Source organism: Oncorhynchus masou, chromosome 5 (assembly GCF_036934945.1).
Source record: "Oncorhynchus masou masou isolate Uvic2021 chromosome 5, UVic_Omas_1.1, whole genome shotgun sequence".
Lineage (NCBI taxonomy): Eukaryota > Metazoa > Chordata > Actinopteri > Salmoniformes > Salmonidae > Oncorhynchus > Oncorhynchus masou.
This window is the reverse complement of record NC_088216.1, coordinates 71,643,441-71,665,823: the sequence shown is the minus strand read 5'-3', so window position 1 is coordinate 71,665,823 and position 22,383 is coordinate 71,643,441. Positions and strand designations below refer to the sequence as shown.

The 22,383-nt window shown below is 41.0% G+C and overlaps 3 protein-coding genes across 5 annotated transcripts in view; all 3 read right to left on the bottom strand.

Moving 5' to 3' along the window:
- Nucleotides 1-1,029: 1,029 nt before the first annotated feature.
- On the bottom strand, nucleotides 1,030-7,611 carry comtb (catechol-O-methyltransferase b). The gene is given in 7 exon segments (XM_064966685.1): nucleotides 1,030-2,850; nucleotides 2,988-3,119; nucleotides 3,266-3,414; nucleotides 3,417-3,446; nucleotides 4,469-4,574; nucleotides 4,831-4,935; nucleotides 6,541-7,611. Coding segments are annotated over 7 exon segments (597 nt in total). The 5' UTR covers nucleotides 6,547-7,611; the 3' UTR covers nucleotides 1,030-2,781.
- Nucleotides 7,612-7,808: 197 nt separating this feature from the next.
- On the bottom strand, nucleotides 7,809-13,860 carry LOC135527824 (SRSF protein kinase 3-like). The gene is made up of 15 exons (XM_064956430.1): nucleotides 13,797-13,860; nucleotides 12,604-13,049; nucleotides 12,381-12,489; nucleotides 12,178-12,265; nucleotides 11,666-11,753; nucleotides 11,434-11,540; nucleotides 11,123-11,288; nucleotides 10,817-10,842; nucleotides 10,612-10,668; nucleotides 9,631-10,003; nucleotides 9,230-9,327; nucleotides 8,957-9,064; nucleotides 8,798-8,867; nucleotides 8,616-8,708; nucleotides 7,809-8,436 (listed from the first exon to the last, which is right to left on the bottom strand). Exons 2-15 carry the CDS (start codon nucleotides 12,932-12,934, stop codon nucleotides 8,252-8,254), a joined length of 1,899 nt encoding a protein of 632 aa, XP_064812502.1. The 5' UTR covers nucleotides 12,935-13,049; nucleotides 13,797-13,860; the 3' UTR covers nucleotides 7,809-8,251.
- Nucleotides 13,861-14,653: 793 nt separating this feature from the next.
- ccdc120b (coiled-coil domain containing 120b) overlaps nucleotides 14,654-22,383 on the bottom strand; it is a 38,140-nt gene continuing 30,410 nt past the window's right edge. For all 3 annotated transcript variants that reach the window (XM_064966682.1, XM_064966684.1, XM_064966683.1), the window contains 3 exons: nucleotides 18,727-18,828; nucleotides 17,333-18,349; nucleotides 14,654-17,213 (listed from right to left, as the gene is read on the bottom strand). In XM_064966682.1, the coding sequence (XP_064822754.1) occupies nucleotides 17,117-17,213; nucleotides 17,333-18,349; nucleotides 18,727-18,828 (1,216 nt within the window). In that variant the 3' untranslated portion in view covers nucleotides 14,654-17,116. The remainder of the gene's footprint in view (nucleotides 17,214-17,332; nucleotides 18,350-18,726; nucleotides 18,829-22,383) is intronic.

The window sequence follows — 22,383 nt, the reverse complement described above, 5'->3', positions numbered from 1 at the left end:
GCTTCCAAAAATCTGGTGTTTCTTTGTTAATTTAAACGGTTTTGTTATATTTCAGTCTTTTGTGATGTATATAGTGGTATATTGGAATGCAAACTCAAAATATAATACATTACAAATCTATATCTGACATGGTACATGTGTCTTTTTTAAACCCATAACCATGTGTGTGAGGTGAATACTTTTGTTTCAAAGTAGATTTGTTTGAGACTACCAAGAAACACTCTGTGTGACCCTGATTTAGCCCACTGCAGTAAAAGGTTATTAAGACATAACCAACTAAAGATATTGAAATGACAATAATATTGTTATGCAAATATGATGTTTTACAGAGTAAGGATAATTAAACCTTAAAACCTTTTGTTGTTGCAAAACAGAATTTGATCTTAGTTGCATGATTATCATCCAACCAAACATCACATGCTATCATTTGATGCACATGCAAACAATGAAAAAACTGTGTTGGATACTGGCCTGAAGTCTACACAAATTCTGCAAGGCCTTGAAATAGAGATGTGACATATATTTGTACATAAATATAAGAATTGACTGCTTACCTGAGCATTCCATTTGGACCAGTCTTGATTTGACCCATCACGCCATCATTCCCAAATAGGCCTATTCCCATATTTAATATGTGATGATATTCAGTGCCCGTTTCTTCGTTGTTTTAGCGAAAAGTAAATCTATTAACATCTCAGATATTATATTTCTTTTCCCAAAATAACTGTAATGGACTCAAATCGTTCAGTAACATAAAAAAATGTGTTTTAGTTCATAAAAACATATTGAAAACGTTGGCTTTCGAGGCTTCCGTGTATAGCATCATGTCTAAATCAGTAGAAAAAGTAGAAAAAGCACATTACGCCACTGAGATTCGCCAAATCACTGCCAAATCCCTTAAAAGCTCTCCCCCTCTCGCTCTGTTTCTCTCTGTCACTCCCCCTCTCTCTGTTGACCCCCTCCCTCTCTCTCTCCCGAACCCTCTTCTCTCTCAGTGCACTAATGGCCACAGATTGGGATTATCATGCGGGTGTCTGTGAAGAAATCCCTAGGTGGACTAGCCTATATATTTTTATGCAGCTTGTTCTATATGTAGTCCCTCCCCCATTTATGATGGAACACCGTCACTCCGTCACTCTGCAGGGGAGATTAGAAAGGCATTGATTTGATTCACACATTCTCATACACACCTGTTAATTCACATGTCGAAATATCATGTAAGGGACATATTCTACCAACTATCAACTGAAACAAAACTGTGATTCACAATCAGGTACATCTGGTGCATTTGTTTCTCTACTGTATAGATGTGATCATTTTCTATAGTATCTCCAGGATAAGTCACATTAATCAGTACTGTTAATATCCGACTTAAGTTGATACCTTAGTGATCTGTTTGATACCCATTGGATTTTATCAAATCAAAGATTTAAATCTATAAAATTAGTTTAAAGCAGTGCAACATAGACCTTTCTCACAGAACCTTTAATAACTCAATGTAGATCTGATACAGTGTCAAAACACAATATTAATAATTATTTTAAGTTGCTAGATATGGTGTAAGACTTTAGACCATTTTCTGTCTACCTACACCTGAAAGAAGGCTATAAATGCTATGAAGTAATGACGGGACCACTGCATGCTGCTTTTCAGTTGTCTGATTGAATATCTAAAAAGGCACACCACTGCCACCTAGTGTATTAAATCCATGTTTGAAAAAGACATCACACTACTGTAATTCTGCAGCTGTAAAACTGATGGTATTTTCATCATTTGCATAGCAAGACAGCATTGTGACAATGTCAAAACACAAGTAGAAATAGTTTTTCAAAGACATATTTGCTTACTCTAGATAATATCAGTTCTACAGGTAAAGAAATGCTTAGCACAGTAAGTTACAGCATGTCATAAAGGCGGCACTTTGAATTGAAACTAACCCAAAATGTTTTATCAAGAGAGAGTTGGTGTTTTAAAGCAAGATGCTCACTGTTTGGCTAGTACCCTAAGAACACAGACTTCCCCAGGACGTTCTCTGCTTTAGTGTACTCCAGGTGTGATCTGTATGTCATGTCTTATTATGTCTTGTTCCTGTTCTTTCTCTTCACTCTGTCTCTCTCTGCTGGTCTTATTAGGTTACCTTCTCTTTCTCTCCTCTTCCAGCTGTTCCTCATCTCCTCTAACTACCTTGTTCACCCTTTTCCCACCTGTTCCCTTTTTCCCTCTGATTAGGTCTCTATTTCTCTCTCTGTTCCTGCTTCTTTCGGTGTCAGATTCTCGTTTGAGTTTCTCATGCCAGAAACAAACTATCGTCTCGTTTGCTTCATCCTTGTCCTATCCTGTTGGAATCTGCCTGGCAGGTGCATCCTGTACTCAGCTAACTGTCTTTTGTTTGCACTGTGTCCAGTTCATCTGATGCTACGTGAGATCAGGTACCACTGTTCCTCTACGACCCGCGCCTACCCAGAGCGACCTGCAGCCTGTCGCCGCTAACCCAGCTATTCTCCTCTGCTGCTAAGAAGGGGACTCTCTTGTAAATTATCAGAGGGACTTTATGTTTCATTTGTCGCCCTCTCTGCGGGTTGTCTATTTTCCCATTATCTACATCTGAAGAGGATCTATGTCTACCCTGTGTTCACATTAAAGAACTCTGTTTTTGTTAAACCGCTTTTGGGTCCTCACTCAAGTGCATAACACTGTAGTAGTGGCTGTTGTAGTGAGAGCTGTTGCAGACGTACTACAGATAGTCAGGGGTTCCTGGACAGATGTCATTGTCTGCCATCATCACTGTGCCTTTCTGTATGAGACCACACTCCTAGAGAGAGAGGGAGATAGGAGGATAGAGTTGGGGGACTGGGAGAAAGAGAAGGAGAAAGAGAGAGAATAATTACATTTGTTTTGTGTTTTGATTGATCATATCAATGTAAGAGTGTAAGACTATCAATGATTCCCTATAATCACAGGACGGTCAAATGAGTTATCTTACATACCTCCAGAAGTTTTGTGTCAGGAAGGTAGCGATCTTTCCAGTGGTCCAGGAAAACTAAGTCAAACGCCTGGGCCCCGAAATGCTCCTTCAATCGAGGGATCCAAGTTTCTGAGGCTCCCTCCACTTGCTGCACCTGGACAACAGTAATGAGATCTCATCTAGCTTCTGAGCTTCAACTGACCTGTATGTTGTAACATCTACAACCCACCCAAATTTACAGGAATGTACATCCTGTTCATCATCATGTCATTATGTTAATCCATCCCAATCTCCTTTTACCTTCTCCTCCAGTCCTGACCATCTGATGACTTGACGAGCAGTGTCAGAATAATCTGGGTTGAACTCCAAGGTAATGACACTGACGCCAGGGGGTAATAGGCGAGTTATTCACACTGTTGAGTACCCACAGTAAGTGCCTAACTCCAAGACACTTCATTGACCACAGAGTCCGGAATGGAGCCTGTAATGAACACATATAGTGTATAGACACACACACACAAAGATGTGGCCTGAGTCAAGACCAGGTAGACATGTGGCCTGGGGTGGTCTAGCAATCTAAGCCTTTGCCTCTGGAACACATACAGTAAATACTGCTGCAGCCTACTGCTCTTCTAGCACTATATCTCTATCCAATAATCATACGAGACTGAAAGAAATATATACATTCCCCTCCAAAATGATTAGCACTCTTGATGAAGATAAGCAAAACAGACTGTATATAATAAAACAAATACATATGTATTGTTATATACTGCTACAATTGCTCAAGAAAAATATTTGTTTAACAAGTTTAAAAAATAATAATAATAACGTTTTTGTCTCATCTCACCAAACCACCCAGTTCCAAATTGTTACATTTGTTAGTTGAGCTCAATGAAGGCTTTTTTATGGCAACCCTTCCAACTAGCCAATTGGCCTAAAAGTGGCATGTAACTGTTGAATTGTTGACTTGGTCACCCCAAGATGCAACCAAATTCTGTAATTCTCCAACTGTGGCTCTTGGACTTTTCTTTGTCTCCTGAACCATCTTTCTCAGATACACATGAGTCCTACTCCAGGCAAGTTTACCACTGTTCCAGTGGTTTTAAACGTCTCAATTGTTGTCCTAATAGTGCTAAAAAGGTATATTTGGTTTTTAAGTCATTTTTTTTGTACACATTGTCTGATTTATGAAAGTCAACAACCATTTTTCTCTTTTCATTTGTGAGTTCTTTACATTTCCCCATTGTGATTTTACATGCGTGTTACCTAATTTTGATACCCCATTGAAACAAGAAAACATGGAAGGTCACAATACAGTTCTTTAAACTGAGATTAACTTTAAGAAATTATAATGTTAATGCAGATTTGATTTTGTTGATCTTTATAAAGGCAATAATTTTGGGGGTGACTGTAGATATAAAGAAGATTACGTATGAAAAGAACTTTGCATTCAGCTGGTTATCGATAACCCATTCAAAGAACATTTAATCCATACAGCACCTTTCTCCTCGCCCATATTCATGGCCCATTCTCTATGTTTGCAGAAGTGGTCGATGGCTGTGATCACACTCTGGGGGTCTACCACAGCGGCTTTCCTCTGCACTGCCTTCAGAGGATGGTAGATATTTCAGAGGGGAAATGACAGCTGGTATTGTACATACAATGAGGCATACATCACATTACACGATTAGGCCTAGATTAAAGAGATGACACACACACACTGTCATTTCACTCTGAAACTCTGGAAGGGAAATACTGTCATGTAACCTTTCATGACAGGTCTGGGAGAATCACAATACCAACATACTAAAGCATTTTCTTTAAACCAAAGACTGGACTGTAAATCTGTTTAGAGAGCTCACCTGAGGACGTGATGTCCGGGTCAAAGTGTCAAGAGCACACTCCACGATGACATCATGCCACAGTAGTGCCAGTCTTCCATGATAATGCATAGCTGTGGGGATCACCTAGCGGTAGAGAGCAAAGAGAAAAGCTGCTCCGTCGATCTAACCAGAAAGAAGGCTCAGCCACATGCTAGGACACACAAGATGAATTAACTGTAATATAAAATATTTTTTGTTTAGTGGCTGCTTATATTTGTCCTAAGTCTTTTTTTGCATATGCCAACTCCCCCTGAGAATTTATGATAAACACATAAGTCCATAGAAACACTGTACCCATTTAAAAATATTTTGCAATATAGTATGTCCACAAGAAATCTGCATGACCATAGCGAAATTAATAGCTCCTTTAGTACTAGACTAATGAAAAGGGTGTTTACTATGTAGCAGATGACACTCAAACATATCCTCCTGCATTATTATTTAAGCCCTGTTGTCATATCCACTCATTACTCTCCAGGAGAGAGCAATTTATATTAATATTATAAACAAATACATTAATGTGTCCAAGTAGATGTCGGTTATGGCAGCCCCCGGCACCTCTCTGATTCAGAGGGGTTGGGTTACATGCGGAAGACACATTTCAGTTGAGTGCATCCAGTTGTACAACTGACTAGGTATCCCACTTTCCTTTCCAGTTAAGTGTTACAAATAATACTAACTAATCCCACTGGACTATGACAAAGTAACAACAAATATATAAAGTGTCTATGCATTAAGAAAAGACAGTCAACAATATAACGCTCATATTGAAAATCTAAACCACCTCTGAAACATGGTGGTTGAGTTGAAGAAAAGTGCAAAAAGGATAAGAACTCAGCCTTAAGCCAAAACACAGGGGAAAAAAGGGAATTTTGGTTTTCTGTGAAAACAGAAAAGAGCACGGGGAGGGACTCTTAAACCTTTAATAGAAAATGTAACTCATGTCTGAAAGACCAGGAGAGGCTGAGCTGAGGTAATGCCTATTAAGTTGGGCTTTGAGTTGCATAGCAACGGGCAGAACAGGTCAAGAGCTGTGAAACAAAAGCCATGGCACTGGGGTTGTTAGCATCTTTACTTTAGCTTTCTTACACATGTACTGTATCTACATACATAAACGCCTCTGGAAATGAATAAGGCATGGTTTGCTCAGTCAAGCGCTTTGATATAGTGTCTTCATTTGATAGCAAATATATTTTGAGTTGTTTGATGAAGAAGATTAACTGTACCATATTCCAGTGGCCATTACACCCCAGTGAATCAAGGTGTTTGGTGACTAAACTGAAAATCTATATAAAATAAAATATTAGTCAGATTATACTAAATGATTATAAATTGCAATGTACAAAGAGTGAGAACCCAATGAAACACAACTCTGAAGATCATTCCAGGGTGAGGTGAAGAGAAAAACACATGCCACACATATTTAGCTTCAATAACCTCTGATGTAATTATGGCATCTGAAAAGTTCCATTCAAATCTACACAATACAACAAGTAAAAAATGTTAAAATGCTCTACAATATCACAAGATGTTAAAAAAGAGAAGACAATTCACTGCACTGTTAACATAAAAACACAGTTGCAACCAACAATGCAAGCATGCACAAGGTAGTAGCTATTTAGTTTACTACTTTACGATGCAAAAACAGATCAAATACATGCAAACGCCATAACATTACACGGATCTCACTTCCATCTGAAGCTCGTCTGTCTCCAATCAGAGTGGTGATATTCTTCCTTCTTGATGCTGCCTCTCACCATAAAACTGTTTCACAACTGCCAGCAGTTTGTGTCTCACACATGAGCGCACACTCACATTTTCATGAGACTAACCCCTCCTTAAGCGTCAATCTGCAGTTGCTACATCCATTTTTAGACTTTTAAATGTAGGATGTATACCCATACATTTGTTGAAGAATATAACTTATTGATGCCTCATGAGCTGTCGTTCCCCATCAGAACAAACTATATATGCTTGTTTTACTCCTTTGTTTATAAACAATGTAAATTGGAACAAACACTGTATAGCCTTAAAACATGGATTAGGTAAACAGCTGAGGGAGGGGGCTGGAGAAATGTAACCACTCAAACTCATGGACAGAGCTATAGATACAAGGACTGACCATCGGTGACGGGGTGGCCGCTTTGTTATTGTTTGAACTGCAGATTGCCACTTTAATGTGAACTGAGAGGAATGTGTGGCTGTGGAGATCTTACTAAAGCACACTTTCAGTCATCAACACATACTCACAGCACACTCACACAGAAAGAAGGGACGGCACAGAAGGAAGCAGTGAAAACATGGGAGGTATGGCTTACCCTGGGGAGGTATGGCTTACCCTGGGGAGGTATGGCTTACCCTGGGGAGGTATGGCTTACCCTGGGGAGGTATGGCTTACCCTGGGGAGGTATGGCTTACCCTGGGGAGGTATGGCTTACCGGGCTACAGTTTTGAGCCCTACTCAACAGTATCCTAATCCCCTTTGAAGCCACTGCTTCTTCGTTATTCCATTAGGTCTTATGCACAGGAGGTTGGTGGTACCTTAATTGGGGAGGACGGGCTTGTGGTAATGGCTGGAGTGGAATTTGTGAAATGATATCAAATACATCAAACACATGGTTTGATGCCATTTCATTTGCTGCATTCCAGCCATTATTATGAGCATTCCTCCCTCAGCAGCCTCCACTGGTCTTATGACAGGATTCAGGTGAATCACATAGGCTGCGTATAGACAGGCAGCCTAATTTTTTATATTTTTTCCACTAATTTGTCTTTTGACCAATCACCAATTAGTGAAAAGAATATCAGAATTGGGGTGCCTGTCTAAATGCAGCCATAGTGTATTCTGAATTCATAGATGAATTGGCTAAATTAACACAATGTCTAACCCTATTTCTATTAATTCTGTCAAAATGTTTTTTTCTTATTATTAAGAGAAAAGCGATAGATAATGAAAGCCTTGTATAAACAAATAACATTTATTCAATGAAACTCAAAAACAAAAATAGAGCTTTCCCAGCAGGGGCGGACTGTCCATCTGGCATATCTCTCCAAATCAAAAGTTATTTTCTTTACATCAAAGGTGTTAAATAATCAGACAACATATATTGATAGTTGACTGCTCTCCCTGAGCAAACAGAAAAATAACATTGCAAAAGATCAGCTGAAAAAAATAACACTTGCTGAATATCAGCCATTACCCACTATTCAAACATCATATTAAGGCACTTGTCCCAGCCTGTTTGATGCTGTGTCACCTGTGTAACCTCTGTGTCTGCTCTGAGAATGCTCTGTATCCATGAGGAGATCCAGATCGGGTTCAGACACTGGGCAGCGGTGGTGGCTTTGTGTCTATAAGGAGATCCAGGGGGAGTTTAGACACCAGGCAGTGGTATGATGTCTATAAGGAGATCCAGGGGTGTTTCAGACACTGGGCAGCGGTGGCTCTCTTCTCTGGGAGGGGCTCCAGCATGGTGAGGAGGAAAGCACTGAACTGGACTGCCTGTTCCCGCGGCCACTCATACTTATCCAGCAGGATCTCACACAAACTCCACGGTTTCAGCCTTGAGATGTGCCGCAGATGCCCTGTGAGCAAACAAGGGAAAGAGTGTTACATGATTACACTAGGGATTGACTGAACAGGATATGTAAACGGAATTTGATATTGTGGGTGAAACTAAAATAAGGGTACATTTTCACCAAAATATGAATCATATGCTAAAGGAAACCACTATGGTGGATACAACAATTGTGAATAGATATACCATTGTGATTGAAATATCGTTTGGAGTTTCTCCCTGAGAGGGCAAACTGGGATGGAAGGGGTCCCAGCAACTCAATAATGTGAGCAATGTGATCTGATGGGAGACATTAAAGAGTTTTTTTAAAGAGCAAGGACAATCACTAGGAAAAACACAGGACAGAGAGGAGAAAGGATAAGGCTTACCTTCCTCTCGTGAGAAGTTGTCCCCAGAATGGGGATCAAACAGATACTCCCCGGTAGCCAGCTCAAACGCCTTTATGGAAATGTAAGACTTCTCAATAAAAGATATTTCGGACAGCTAACATTAACATAAGGGTAGATGTGGTGCTCCTGGGTTCTCACCATGCAGGCTATGCTCCAGATGTCTGCAGGAGTGCCATAGTCAGACCCAATCAGGACCTCAACAGAGCGGTACTGGCAGGTCTGGATGTCTTCTGTGAAATGTTTGTACTGGAGGAGAGCAGAGATGAAGACTTAGCACTCCATACCATGAGCAATTATTTGATAATAAGCCGTATCATTTCAATGTAATGTATTTTGTCTTCTAAGACACTGTATTTACTAATACATATATTCATTCAAATACATAATGTCTGTAGACAGATAGTAACTCACCACCCAGCAGGCATTTCCCAGATCTGCAATCTTGATGCTGATTTTATCAGCATTCTGTGGCTTCAGAAGATTCACCAACAGATCTGTTTCACTTAACCCTGAAACAAAATATAAAGCAGATACCTCAGATAGATATTACTGAATAATTCTACACCTGTCCACTACAATAACGGATGCGCTGTGATTGCTCTGGTGTAAAATGGTTGCTTTGTACGAGGTATTACAACACGCAATTTCAATCATATAAATGAACTTAATCATCAGCATATGCATGACATAGTATATTGCAAATCATAAAAGTTAATTTGAAAGACTAGTGGACAGGTATTCTGACATGTATACTACACGGTAATATGCTATTACAATATACTCTAAACTGCTGGCTCCAGAGCAAGACTGACCATGTGATGGTGATGAGGGCAGGTTGTCTCTCTGGGTAGAATGATGTAACACTATAGATTGTCTAGAACAGTGAGACATTGTAGTCAATGATGGTGCATCTTCCATCGGTGACGAGGCCGACTCCTTGCTGTCAGAGCCCATTGCTTCTTCATGCAGCAGGGTCCGTCTCCAAGTAGTATGCACAGGACCTGAAGGCTTAGGGGACGAAGTGGAATTAGGGATGCTACAGGGAGTGGTGATATTAGAGAATGACACATGAGGTTTCTCCCTCTTCTGACGGCCAACTAAAGTGTCCTCGCCCTTCTGCGGCTGTTGTTGTTTCTTCTCCTTCCTCGACAACCTGGCCATCGGGATCCTGGAGACCTTCCCAGTCTATGAGCACAGTCACAGTTGTTTGATGGGAAACTTAAAATGGGATTCACATCTCTCATGTTGCAGCATGCAACAGTGTTCAAATATATTTTTAAAACAATCTCTGCAAATATGGTACATTTTCTTAAATATCAGAACTGCATATCCCCTTTTCATGCAGTGCATGCTAATTATTGATGAGTTTATCAAGGTGAGCAATTTCACTACAAATGCAAAGGTGTAGTTATGAATACTGATTGAATACATAAAGACTGATTACAAACAGACATTTGTAGAATACATAAATACTGAATACAAACAGCAATTTGTAGATAGTACATCTTCATTCAGAAATGCTGTTATTGTGCAGGTTATACACATTTTAAATAACACCCACCCATCCACCCACCCCCACCCACCCACACACCCACACACCCCCACACACACACACACACACACACAACTGCTTTCATGGTTGAATGAGTAGAAAACCTGAAACAATACCGTAACAGCCAAAACAAATGATATAACATAGCACATTTCCAGATCAAAGCTTTTCTCCAAAAGGACCTTCTGAGGGCCAATATGCAGTGAATCAGCACACACTCACAATGCCAAGGCCATCTTACCCAAACCCCAAGAGCCTGGAAAGCCACCGTCAATTTCCCCATCAAGTTTGACACAATCTAATACCCAGGTTATGACAGGAGGGGTAGGAGAGACAGAGGTGATAGATGAGGTAAACAAAAGATGAACAGAAAATATATTTTCTGCCTTTGTAGCACTATGATTGGTTTATGCTTTGAGACAATAATAAAGAGTTGATTGTCATACCTGCTTTTCTCTTAGACTGGTGTTTGCTGGCATCAGTAGTAGATGAAGAGATCAGCAGGGCACAAGAGCAAGAAATCAAATCATAGAGAATAAGAAAAAACAGACCCATCTATTGAAATCATATTAAACTTGTTAATCATCTCTTCCTAATATTCAGCACTGTTATTGTATCGCCATCTCTGTAACAAATATTTTCCATTTCACCCCATATAAAAAATAAAATAAGTCAAACAGACAGAGGAATGCCACAGGGATATGTACTTAGTGACACGTGTATGCCAACATGGAATTGAGAGCAATACTAACCTGAACAGCTTGTGGGAGCAGAAGACACTGGCAGCTCCCATAACTTAGTGTCGGCTGCCAGCTCCTGGACGTAAACCTCATCCACTCTCAAAAGGATGTTCTCTGGCTTGATGTCTGTGTGGATAATCTTGCATTTAGTGTGCAAGTAATCTAAGCCCTGAAGAACCTGTGATATGAGACAACAATGGTGATATAATGTGGCTACATGACAGCAGGGAACACACAAAGGAGATCATCAGTTCACAAAAGCTGCTCTGGGTGATAAAATGCTAAAGAGAGAATTTGGAGATCACAGGGGAAAGACACAGCACCTGTCTAAGGATGCTCTTAACGCAGGGCAGGGGAAGGCCAGTGTAGTTGGATTTGATGATCCACTTCAGCAGCTGGTGACCCAGCACTTCAAGAACCATGCATACATCTGACACATAGCTGAGTCAAGGAGAAACCATTTACATTAAATGTGCAAGTTAACATATGACACATGTTGTATGATAAAGATATTATGAGTAAAAAGATAACGTGTAGGTGGCTTTTAAAGGATACGCTCCCCATTGACTCCAGAGACTTTGAAGTCATCAATAAGCTGCACAACAGTGTCACGTTTAGGGTCAGATGGATCACTGTCCCTTACCTAAAAACAACATATTACAGGACATAACTGCAGAGTAAACATATTCCTTTTTATTATCACCATTGTGCAACTAATAAAATTATATAGTTCCTACTAAACCTGGTTCTGGTTGATGAACAAGCAAGTAATTACGCTGATTAGGCCACAGGTTAACATTTATTGTCATGAATCTTGCCCTGAAGATTTCTGCTAGATGGGCCAGCTGCAATGTCACAATTGGCTATATCATAAAAATGTATTTATGACAACAAAAATGTATTAATTTAAGGTTAAGGATAAGGATAAGTTTAAGTTCAAAATCTGATTGGATGACTTTGTGGTTATGCCAGCTAGTGACCACTCTGTAGAGCTGCCTCCTAGGCAACCTGTGATTAGGCATACACAGCAGAGAATAAAATGTTGATCATGGGCATATAATACTGACACATTTCAGAAGCTTGATCTCATCCAAAGCGGTCTCTGTGAAGGTTGGAGCACTCTTTACCAACTTCAGAGCCACGAAACGCCTCTTCCTGCACATACAAATAAACATTGTAAATCACTTGCTTCAGCTGTCATAATCACAATATGAAACCGAAGGTCAATCAATAACAAAAACAATGTTATCAGTATAACTATTATAATTACTCCATGTCCCAGCCTAGCCACACAGTAGAGAAGTGGCCCCATCCCAGCTTCTTCACCACCTGGTAACGGTCAATGAATATCTCTCCAATTTCCACAGGGTAGTACCCACCTACAATAAACAGTGAAACCTCTTTCCGATCAACAATAAACTGTATACAACAACTCCTTCTACCACACATGATTGTATTGTTGTTTGGTTATATTTGGCACACTGGTGAAGTACCTATGCAGTAATCAGATGGATTCTCCTGTTCCTCATCATCTGATCCCAAAATCTCAAGTGAAGGGGGATCTGAATTTAAAGGGGCTGGGCTGGCAGCAGTGGGTAGTTTAATGGCAAAGGGTGGTTTGGGGGTAGGGGCAACAAGTAGTTTAGGGGTAAGGGATTTGGAGGTAATATGTGATTTGGGGAAAAGAGAGGGTTTAGGGGTAAGCGGTGGGTTGGGGGCAGTGGATGAACTGAGGGTAAGGGTTGGGTTGGGGTTAACAGCAGGTAAACTGAGGGAAAGGGCTGATATTGCAGCAGCATATCTAGATGAAGGTTGATTGGACATTGTGACAAGAGACACACAATAGAACAGGGAGCCGACGCCTTCTAGCCTAGACAGCACAGGTCATGCAAGGGCAGGATTGAAGAAAATGGAGATGAAGATGGTACACGCAGAAGGCCTACGGCAAAAAGAAAAACAGACAAACTGTTCACTAAACTTTCACTGTTCACACTATTATAAGTTGACCTAATAGGCATTCATACATATGATATGTGAGGTTAATTCAGACGACACAACATGGCCAATACACTGAGTAAGCCTATTCAAATTCTACATTTAGTAAATCGTATAGTTCTAGAGCCTGGCTGCAATGACATTTGAAAGGGCCCAGTGAATGTGCAAGAGTCCATTTATTTTTAGCTGGGTTTAGATGAATGGCATGTCAACGTAAATAGCTCTTCAAAGCTGGCCTGTAACTTTATTGACTGAGTGCATGCTGTCTATGAGTCTTTATTTCAAACCTGTGACAATTACAGCTATTGATACGACCGTCTCAGTCAAGTCATTAAGGTGTCAAAGAGTTGATGAAAAAGTCAATCATTTGACCAATTCAGAACTGCCAAGTCCAACAAACCTAGCTTTGTCCTCTAAAGAAAAAGCTTTGTAACAGATATGATTTACATTTTTATAACAGATTTGTACAACTAACTAGCTAGCTAATGCAACGCGTAAATTAGCCTGAGTCTGTTCTCCACAAAAGTTGTTCAGCTAACGTTATTTGTTACAGATTGTCATTGCTTTGAAGCAACCGACTTCAAATTCGTACGTTGCTACAATGTGACATATCAAGTAACAATCGCTTTTAAACTTTATTACACCCTGTAACTGTGGGAAAAAAACGCTGTAATATTTACCAAATACTTACATATAAAAATGAAAAACAGAGTCCTCCGATTTAACCAGTAAACTGAAGGACCGTTCCTTCTTCGTCGACGTTTGCTCTACTATGCGTCGCGAACGAACGGATCTTTTGAAAGGATCTTTTTGGTTAAGATTAGGAACCGAATCGTATCAGTGAAATACTCCCTGATTTGCATACTGCAGCTACTGCTTTTTGAGCAGTAGGTCAAACGGTCTACGGTTAAGTTACAAAATAATTACCTAAAGAATATGAATCCTCACTACAGAAACAATAAAGAGTGGGGAGAGCGCATGAATCTGGTCCACGCAAAAACGAATCATTTGGCCAGGTAAAAATATATTTGAACGCGCATTTCACGATCTGAGATAATGGTATCTTACCTTTTGGGCTTTACATTGTAGATTTGCGATTTCTCATGGTTCTAGTTGAAGTTTTAAGCATTTTGAACAAAGAGCCGTTTGGGAGCCAAATTAGCCGGCTTTTTTTTACGTGAACGGAGCCAAATGGGCCAGCCGGCTCACCGAAAAGACTCAGAATGCCCATCACGAGCTGGCTCCGCGTGCGTGCGTGCGTGCGTGCGTGCCTGCCTGCCCATAAGCACAGCACACGTTCTGAAAATGACATGAGCTTTGCCAGTGTTTGATTGAGCAGTACATGCTGTGTGGCTGGCAGCACCATAAGCTACACTAGCAAGCTATTTAAACATGTTTTAAATATGTCAAATTGTGCCAAATTCTTCAAACAAAGCCAAAGTCATTAGAATTAGGCTAATAAGGATAACCGATGAAATGACCTATGATATATATATTTTATTTGAGGCAAAACACGCAGTAATTACTGTAAATACATGAACATCAATATAGTTTTTTAAATGACTCCAGTCCAAGAATTACCATGATGATACTTTATTTAAAAAATATCAATGAATGTACCCCATCCTCCTCAAACATAAACTGTACAGTATTTCTCACCCCTTTGAAATATGGACATAGGATGAAAAAAATATCAGGAGAAAAACAAATAGGGATTTCAGTCAATATGTCACAAACAATTCCAGTCAATCAACATAACTCTTTCTTCAAAAAGCTACAACTAATACACTTGTAAATATTAGTTAACACCACACTTCTCTGGCTGGTGCTGAATGGGTTTTATGACAGTTTTATGATGTATTTCACAAATAGATACAAAATGTTATAAGTTCATAAATATACAATATATATTCTGGATAAATTTCCTTCAAGCAAAATGTATATTCATTTATGTTTTACAGACATAAGTACATCACCTGAAAAATACATTTACAACCCCCAATGCACAGCAGTTTGGTCATCAGTTTCAGGTTTAGACTAGCTTGAAGAAATTCACACACAAACTATTGAATGTGAAAACACCAACATTTAAAACCAATATAACATTCCATTAAAGGTACTTGAGATAAAAGGAATAGCTTTACCTGTAAAACATGTCAATAGATGAAGCCATGACATTAATCCGTTAAAATGAAAGATCATTATTAGCTACTCATACATTTCTTTCCAGAGGTATTCATTTCCTACCATTCAAGTTGTTAGTGATGCCCTTTTATAACGGTATAATCATGAACCTAAGATACACAAGAACAAACAAGCACATGTCATGGGAAGCTTATAAAAGAGCCATTCTTGAATTGCGGTGGTATATGGGAATGGCATTAATTACTTCAAATAATTTTACCATTATGATAACATTTTGCCACCAATAGGAGTAGCGTATTACATGATACAATGGAAACGTAATCTCATACTACCACATTTATGAGTTCTGACATAAGGCCTGCTCATGCCAACAGTCCCATCCCCTAGCGCTGTTCTAGTTCGACCCCTTTTCATTTCTCCACATTAAGTTGACATCAGTTTATAAAGGAATTTAGAATCAAATCTAGCTTATTATCATGATACATACAGATCCAAATATGCGGTTTATTGTTGATAATGTTGTTACAATCTTATAAATACATAATATTATACACGACATCACTTTGATCGTGAATGTCCAAATGGGCCACAAAACTTCCACCTTGACGTAGACTTGAACATGGTAACACTTTTCTTATTTGCTCAAAATTCATACGCTGTCAACCATTTTCTGGTTTTAGTGTGTTCTCTCTTGGGGACAATTTCCCCATCCCACTACTGCAATTGGTTAAGGCTTTTGAAGTTCATAAAGTGCCCTGAAGGAAAACATGCTACGCAACTGAATGAATAGAAATGAATAGAAAGTTCATTAAACGACTGTCATAGACCTCTAAAAGTCCTCAGGTTTTTATCTGAACTTGGCTATTATGTCCTTTCACCAGCTGGACTCTTAGGAAATGCAGAAAAAAAGAGCTTGCATGAAACAACAATTTGGCAACAACAGGAATTTCTTTCATTTGTTGATTGAAGACCAAGCTTTGAAAGGATTTGTGTTCGCTTGAAAAACATGAGAAATAGCAAGCACAGTTGAAATGTGTATGTTTGATGGACAGATGAAGAGATAAGACATATATATTAATGTTTACAAACAGGCTAATTTACACGTTCACTGGTGTGTTTAAATACTTTTTAGTTGATATGAGTTCATTATATATTTTTGTAAATCACAAAACACTAAATTACCTCTTTTTATAACTATTCTTTATATCTCAGAAGATACAAAATAGTAATTTAGAATACATATACTTTATTCTGTAAAAAATTATATATTGGGAGATTTGTTAGGTTAAACAACGAGGATGTTTGTTACATGTGGCTTGGGTCTGACCAACGATAGAATACAATACAGTAGCTACAGAATAACAATATATTCTGTGACCCCTGGGACAGCTCCAGTGCAAATCCATTTCTTGCTTTGCGATCGAGGGGTCAAAAGTTGGTGGGCTCATTTTCAACAGAGGGCATTCAGAACGGCTTTACAGTCTTTTTCTGCTGTGGTTGTAATGTTTGTTTTTTTAGCTTGTGAGGTCACCTTATATCAGCTCCTTTTACTGCCTGCCTGCCTGCCTGCCTTAGCTTGTGAGGTCACCTTATATCAGCTCCTTTTACTGCCTGCCTGCCTGCCTGCCTGCCTGCCTGCCTGTCTGTCTGTCTGTCTGTCTGTCTGTCTGTCTGTCTGTCTGTCTGTCTGTCTGTCTGTCTGTCTGTCTGTCTGTCTGTCTGTCTGTCTGCCTGCCTGCCTGCCTGCCTGCCTGCCTGCCTGCCTGCCTGCCTGCCTGCCTGCCTGCCTGCCTGCCTGCCTGCCTCTGTCTGTCTGTCTGCCTGTCTGTCTGTGCACGTGTGTGTTTGAATATATATTCAGCTACATCAGACCAAAGTGCCAGGGTCAGCACTGGGCTCCTTTGTTGTCATGTCTTGCATCTGAGGATGAATGGGCTCTTGATAGAGTGAGAACTCCATTGACCTGCCATAGAGAGGGCACAAATCATTACAGTCCTCAGCAAACAAACATCATCAAAAGTACTCTAATGTGCACCTGTGTGAATGTTACCAACAATCATTCCTAAGTAGAGAAATACTCACCTTCCATGCAGTGGGTGGCCATGGAAGCTGGCTGACTGAGACATCTGGGACCTATGGAGTGGATCACCTTGTATAGACTGAGCCTGGTGCACCAAAGGGTGGGGGTATGAGAGACGGGAGACCCCTGCATCATGCCCCTTCGATGTAGTGGTAGGGTAGCCGAGGGCGTTCCTCAGATACCAGTCTCTGAGACCCTCCAGCGCCAAGGCTTTATGCAGACTCCTCGTCGAGTCCTCAGGGGTGGGGAGAGAGAACTGGGGAGGCCTGCGATTGAATGATGGGCCGGACAGCTCAGTCTGGAAGGGGTGCAGGTTGGGAATGGAGGAGGTATTGGAGCTTGGGGCAGGGTGGGGAGACTCATAGGCAGAGAGCAGGATGGCGTCCTGCTGCAGGGGGATGAAGGGTCCGCAGGACTTGGTCCGAGTGACTTTGACTCTGCGAGGCTCTGCCTGGGAGCTATGGATCACTCTGGGACTGTAGGAAGGAGTAGCGCTGGGAAGATGCACCTGGGAGTGGGAGAAGCCATTGGCGGGAGGAGACACTGCAGCAGTGGACGATCGAGGAGAGGAAATGTCCTGCCAGATTCTACCTGTTGATTGGTACAGCTGGTGTTGCACTTGCATCCTCTGTTGCTTTCCCCAGATGTAATCCATTAGGAGCTCGTTGTAACCCCCTCCTTCTGCTGCTTCTACTCTCCCACCCATGGACAGCCGCAGGTTGGCCTGCTCCTGACTCTCAGGACTGCCCAGGTGGATGTGCCTCAGCTTGCCGTCAGTGAGGGCCTCAGAACTTTTGTAAGGCCCTCCTCTGGGGGGCATCCCATTCCTGGGGGCTGGGTCCTCGGGGAGACTGGAGCGGTCAAGCAGGGCCTCAGAACTGTTGCTCCGCCGGGCACGGGAGCTGTAAGGGCAGCCTCTGCGCTCCGAGGAGGAGCCTTCCTGGGCCAGGGGCTCTATATGTGGTACATCCAGGCTGCCAGACCACTGCTTTAGTGAAATCCCACCAGAGTCATCTGATCTGAATGAGCGATAGAGAGCAATGAGCAGTTGATGGGCTTATTGTGATAGTGTGTTTACATTATGACAATAACCTATCTTTACATTTAGATTTTCAAATGATTGAATTTGTCATATCAAAGCTATGAATACAAAAATAAGTTTAAAAAAAGAGCATGAAATAAGTCAATATGACACTAAGCACCTGACTTCTCGCAAAATAAAATCATCTTGAAAGCTATCACTGGCATGTTCTGTAGCCTAATTACCTGCCCACTATGATGACAGAGAGGCTGACCGAATGGAATGCCATTCGGTCAGCCTCTGTCATCATAGTGGGTGAGAGGCAGTGGATGTGCTGCATTAAGCAGAAGCACTGGACCAGAGGAGGAATATTACCTGACATGAACACTGATTGGAGCGGTTCGGGAGAGGAGGGGTGTAGCAGGAACACTTCTGCCTTCAACATTAGATGCACTCCTTGGTAGAGAATGACTAGGGCTAGGGAAAAACATCAGAACATAGCATTAGACAAAAAAAGAAGGAGTGCTTTACACATATATACAGTGTCACGGCTCCTCCTCTGCAGTGCAGGGGCGGTTTCTCCTGCAGGCAGAGGAGGGTTGTTAGTGATTGGAGTCACCTGGGCTCTAAGTATTTAAACTGTCACTAATCACTTCTCTCTCCGCTTCTCCTGGTATGAACCTGTTTTGGTTGTTATTTTGCATAGTTTTCACTCAGTCATTCACACACACAGATTTACGCATCCATGCACTTTACATACACCTTACATTATGATACTTCCACACCTCATTCATTTTTCTTTGTTTAAAGTTAATAGTTTTGTTTACAATAAAGAACATGTTCGCGTCCCCTCATTTTTGCCACAGGCTATGAGCCGGCCTGTGACAAGTGGGGGCTCATCCCCCTCATTAACTTGGGTTAGTTTAGTTCAGATTGGCAATTTTTTTGTTGGAGGGGATGTTTTGGTTGGGCCAATATTGGAGAGAGCATTGAGAGCCATGTGTTCTTTTGGTTCAGTTAGCTTGGTAGCTAAATTTGGTTAGCAATTCACTCTGGGTTTTGTTCAGGTGGGAATACTCTCTTGTTCAGGCTTATCAGCGAGTGTCAATAGGAGGCTCGTGGTGTTTTTGTTTTAGGTGGCAGTGAACGTGGGTAGAGCATCCTTTTCCCTTACATCGGCTCTGGAGCACCTCCGTGGTTATGGGGGGAGCCGCTAGTTTCTGGTTGTCTTTTCCACTCCACTGGTTTTGTGTGCATAAAACCCCACCACATGTGACTGCACGAAGACCAGGGCCAGTTAGTTAGTTGTTTTTGAAGGATAGTGGGATGTGGCTCCTGTCCTTTAATCCAGACTGACAGGTGAGTTGTGTTTTTTTGCGCATTTGTAATAGTTGTATTGGCTGAGGAAAATGTCTTCCATTTTGAGTAGTTTTGTTCAAGCTCCTTCAGAGGTAGCCTTGGAGTTGTGTACTAAGGAGCAGTTAATTGAAATTGCTTAACATTATCAGATTGAGATTGTTGATATTTTTTTTAAAGAGACTGTTAAAACTAGATTAAAGTAGGGTGTTAGAGAAATGGGTGTTTTTTGGGGTCAGTCTGCTAGTAGTGAGGGTGCAGGTTTTCAGTCTAGCCCTTCATTAACTTTGAGCAGCAAAAGGAGCTGTTGCAAATGCAGTTAGAGAGATCGATTGAGAAATGCTAATAGACCAGAAGGACTACCACAGTTTGATGTTACACAGAATCTTCGTTTGTTGCCTAAATTTGATGATTCAGATCCAGACACATACTATACTTTGCTTTATTTGAGCGTATTGCGGAAGCTAGAGCTTGGTCAGATTTGGACATGACTATGTTGTTGCAATGTGTACTTACAGGTAAAGCACGTGAGGCTTTTACAGCACTGAGTGTAGCTGACAGTAAAGTTTTTACTAAAGTTAAATTAGCAGTTCTGAAGGTCTACGAGCTTGTGCCAGAGGCATATCATCAACGTTTTCGTTACAGGAAAAAGTTAGATTCACAAACCTATTTTGAGTTTGTTCGTGATTTGACTTCTGCATTTAATCATTGGTATACAGCTTCTGAAGTTAGTACTTTTGAGGGTCTGTATAATTTGATTGTGTTAGAACTGTTCAAAAATTCTGTGTCTGACCAGGTTGCTACATACATGAATGAACGTAACATTAAGTCTCCAAGTGATGCAGCTATCCTTGCAGATGAGTACATGCTAACACATAAAAGCCATTTTGAGTCCAACAGTGACATGTACCAGAGAAATAACTTTACTCCTTGGAATAGTAGGTAACCTTTTTCTGGGGCTTCTTTCCAAAGACCTCAGCAGAAGTTTGGGTCTGGAGGACTTAAAGCACCGATTAATGCTAATACCTGTCGCTACTGTTTAGTTGAAGGACATTGGAAGTAAGATTGCCCTCTGCTTAAATCAAAAAAGTCAGTTCAAGTTAAACCTGCTGTGATAGCAAGTCCTGTTGCAGACTCTGACCACCAGGGTGAGCTTTTTCAGTCACTCGTTGAGTATGATTCTCAGTCTTCCCTCTGTGATGTTTCAGCCACTCGTTGAGTATGATTCTCAGTCATCCCACTGTGATTTTCCAGCCTTTATTTCAGATGGTGTCGTGTTCCTGGTAGATGGCAACCAACATGTTTCAATCAAGATCTTAAGAGACACTGGAGCTTTAGATTATTTTATTCTGGAATCTGTTTTGCCGTTCTCTAAAGAGTCTGATACTGGCAGTTGTGTAATGGTATGGATTTAGTTCCATTCCCTTGTCCTTTACATGAAGTTACCCTACAATGTGGTCTGGTAGAGGGTGATGTAGATGTTTGGGTTAGACTCCAGTTGCCAGTAGAGGGAGTCCACGTGATTTTGGGGAATGACTTGGCAGGTAGTAAGGTGTGGGCAGATGGCAAACTAAACATCTGTAAGAAGCAACCTTCAGTGTCACCTGCAAGGGAATCGCCGGATCAAAACTGTATGTCTCCTGAGGTATTTCCAGTTTGTGCCGTTCCCCGCGCGGCCTCTCGTAAGGAGATTGAGAGTAAGCCAGAAAGTCTTGAGTTGCCAGTCAAACTCCAGACAGAATAGTTCACTAGTTCTAGAGATTCATTGATGGCTGAGCAAAAGGCGGATTCTACCTTGGCTGATCTGTTTGATAAAGTTGTTCCTGATTCAGTGGTGAGGAATAGTGCTCAGTGTTATTTTCTTCTTGATGGGCTGTTGGTCAGGAAATGGGTTCCACATTATGATCAGGGTCTAGGAGAACCAGTCTTTCAAATAGTTGTACCTACTACTTTGCGAAATAAAGTGTTGCAAACTTCACATGGTGATGTGGCAGGTCATATGGGTGTTCGTAAAACTTATGATCTCATACTTCGTTATTTTTTCTGGCCACGTTTAAAGCGGGATGTATCTCAGTTTATTAAAACTTGTGATGCGTGTCAGCGCACAAGCAAGCCAAACCAGGTTGTAAAGCTAGCACATTTGTATCCAATACCAGCCATAGGGCAACCTTTTGAGCATCTTATTATCGATTGTGTTGGGCCATTACCAAGGTCCAAGTCAGGTCATAGCTACTTATTAACTGTTATGTGTCAAGCAACCAGATATCCAGCAGCTTTTTCCTTGCGTACCATAACGCTTTAACTACTAATTTTGAAGTTAACTCAATTTATTTCAACATTTGGGATTCCAAAAATCATCCAGTCAGATCTGGGGTCTAACTTTACCTCCCATTTATTTGCTCAGGTTCTAGAACAGCTTAAAGTTAAACACAAATCTACTGCGTTCCATGCCCAGAGCCATGGAGCTTTGGAATGTTTTCATCAAACTTTAAAATCCTTTCTTCGTGCATACTGTACAGAACTGCCTGCAGATTGGGAGGAGGGGTTACCTTGGCTATTACTAGCTGCTCGTGAAGTATTGCAGGAAAGCACAGGGTTTAGCCCAAATGACTTAGTGTTTGGTCAAAAGGTGCGTGGGCCTTTAGCAGTGTTGCAGGATGGTTGTTTGCCTGAGGA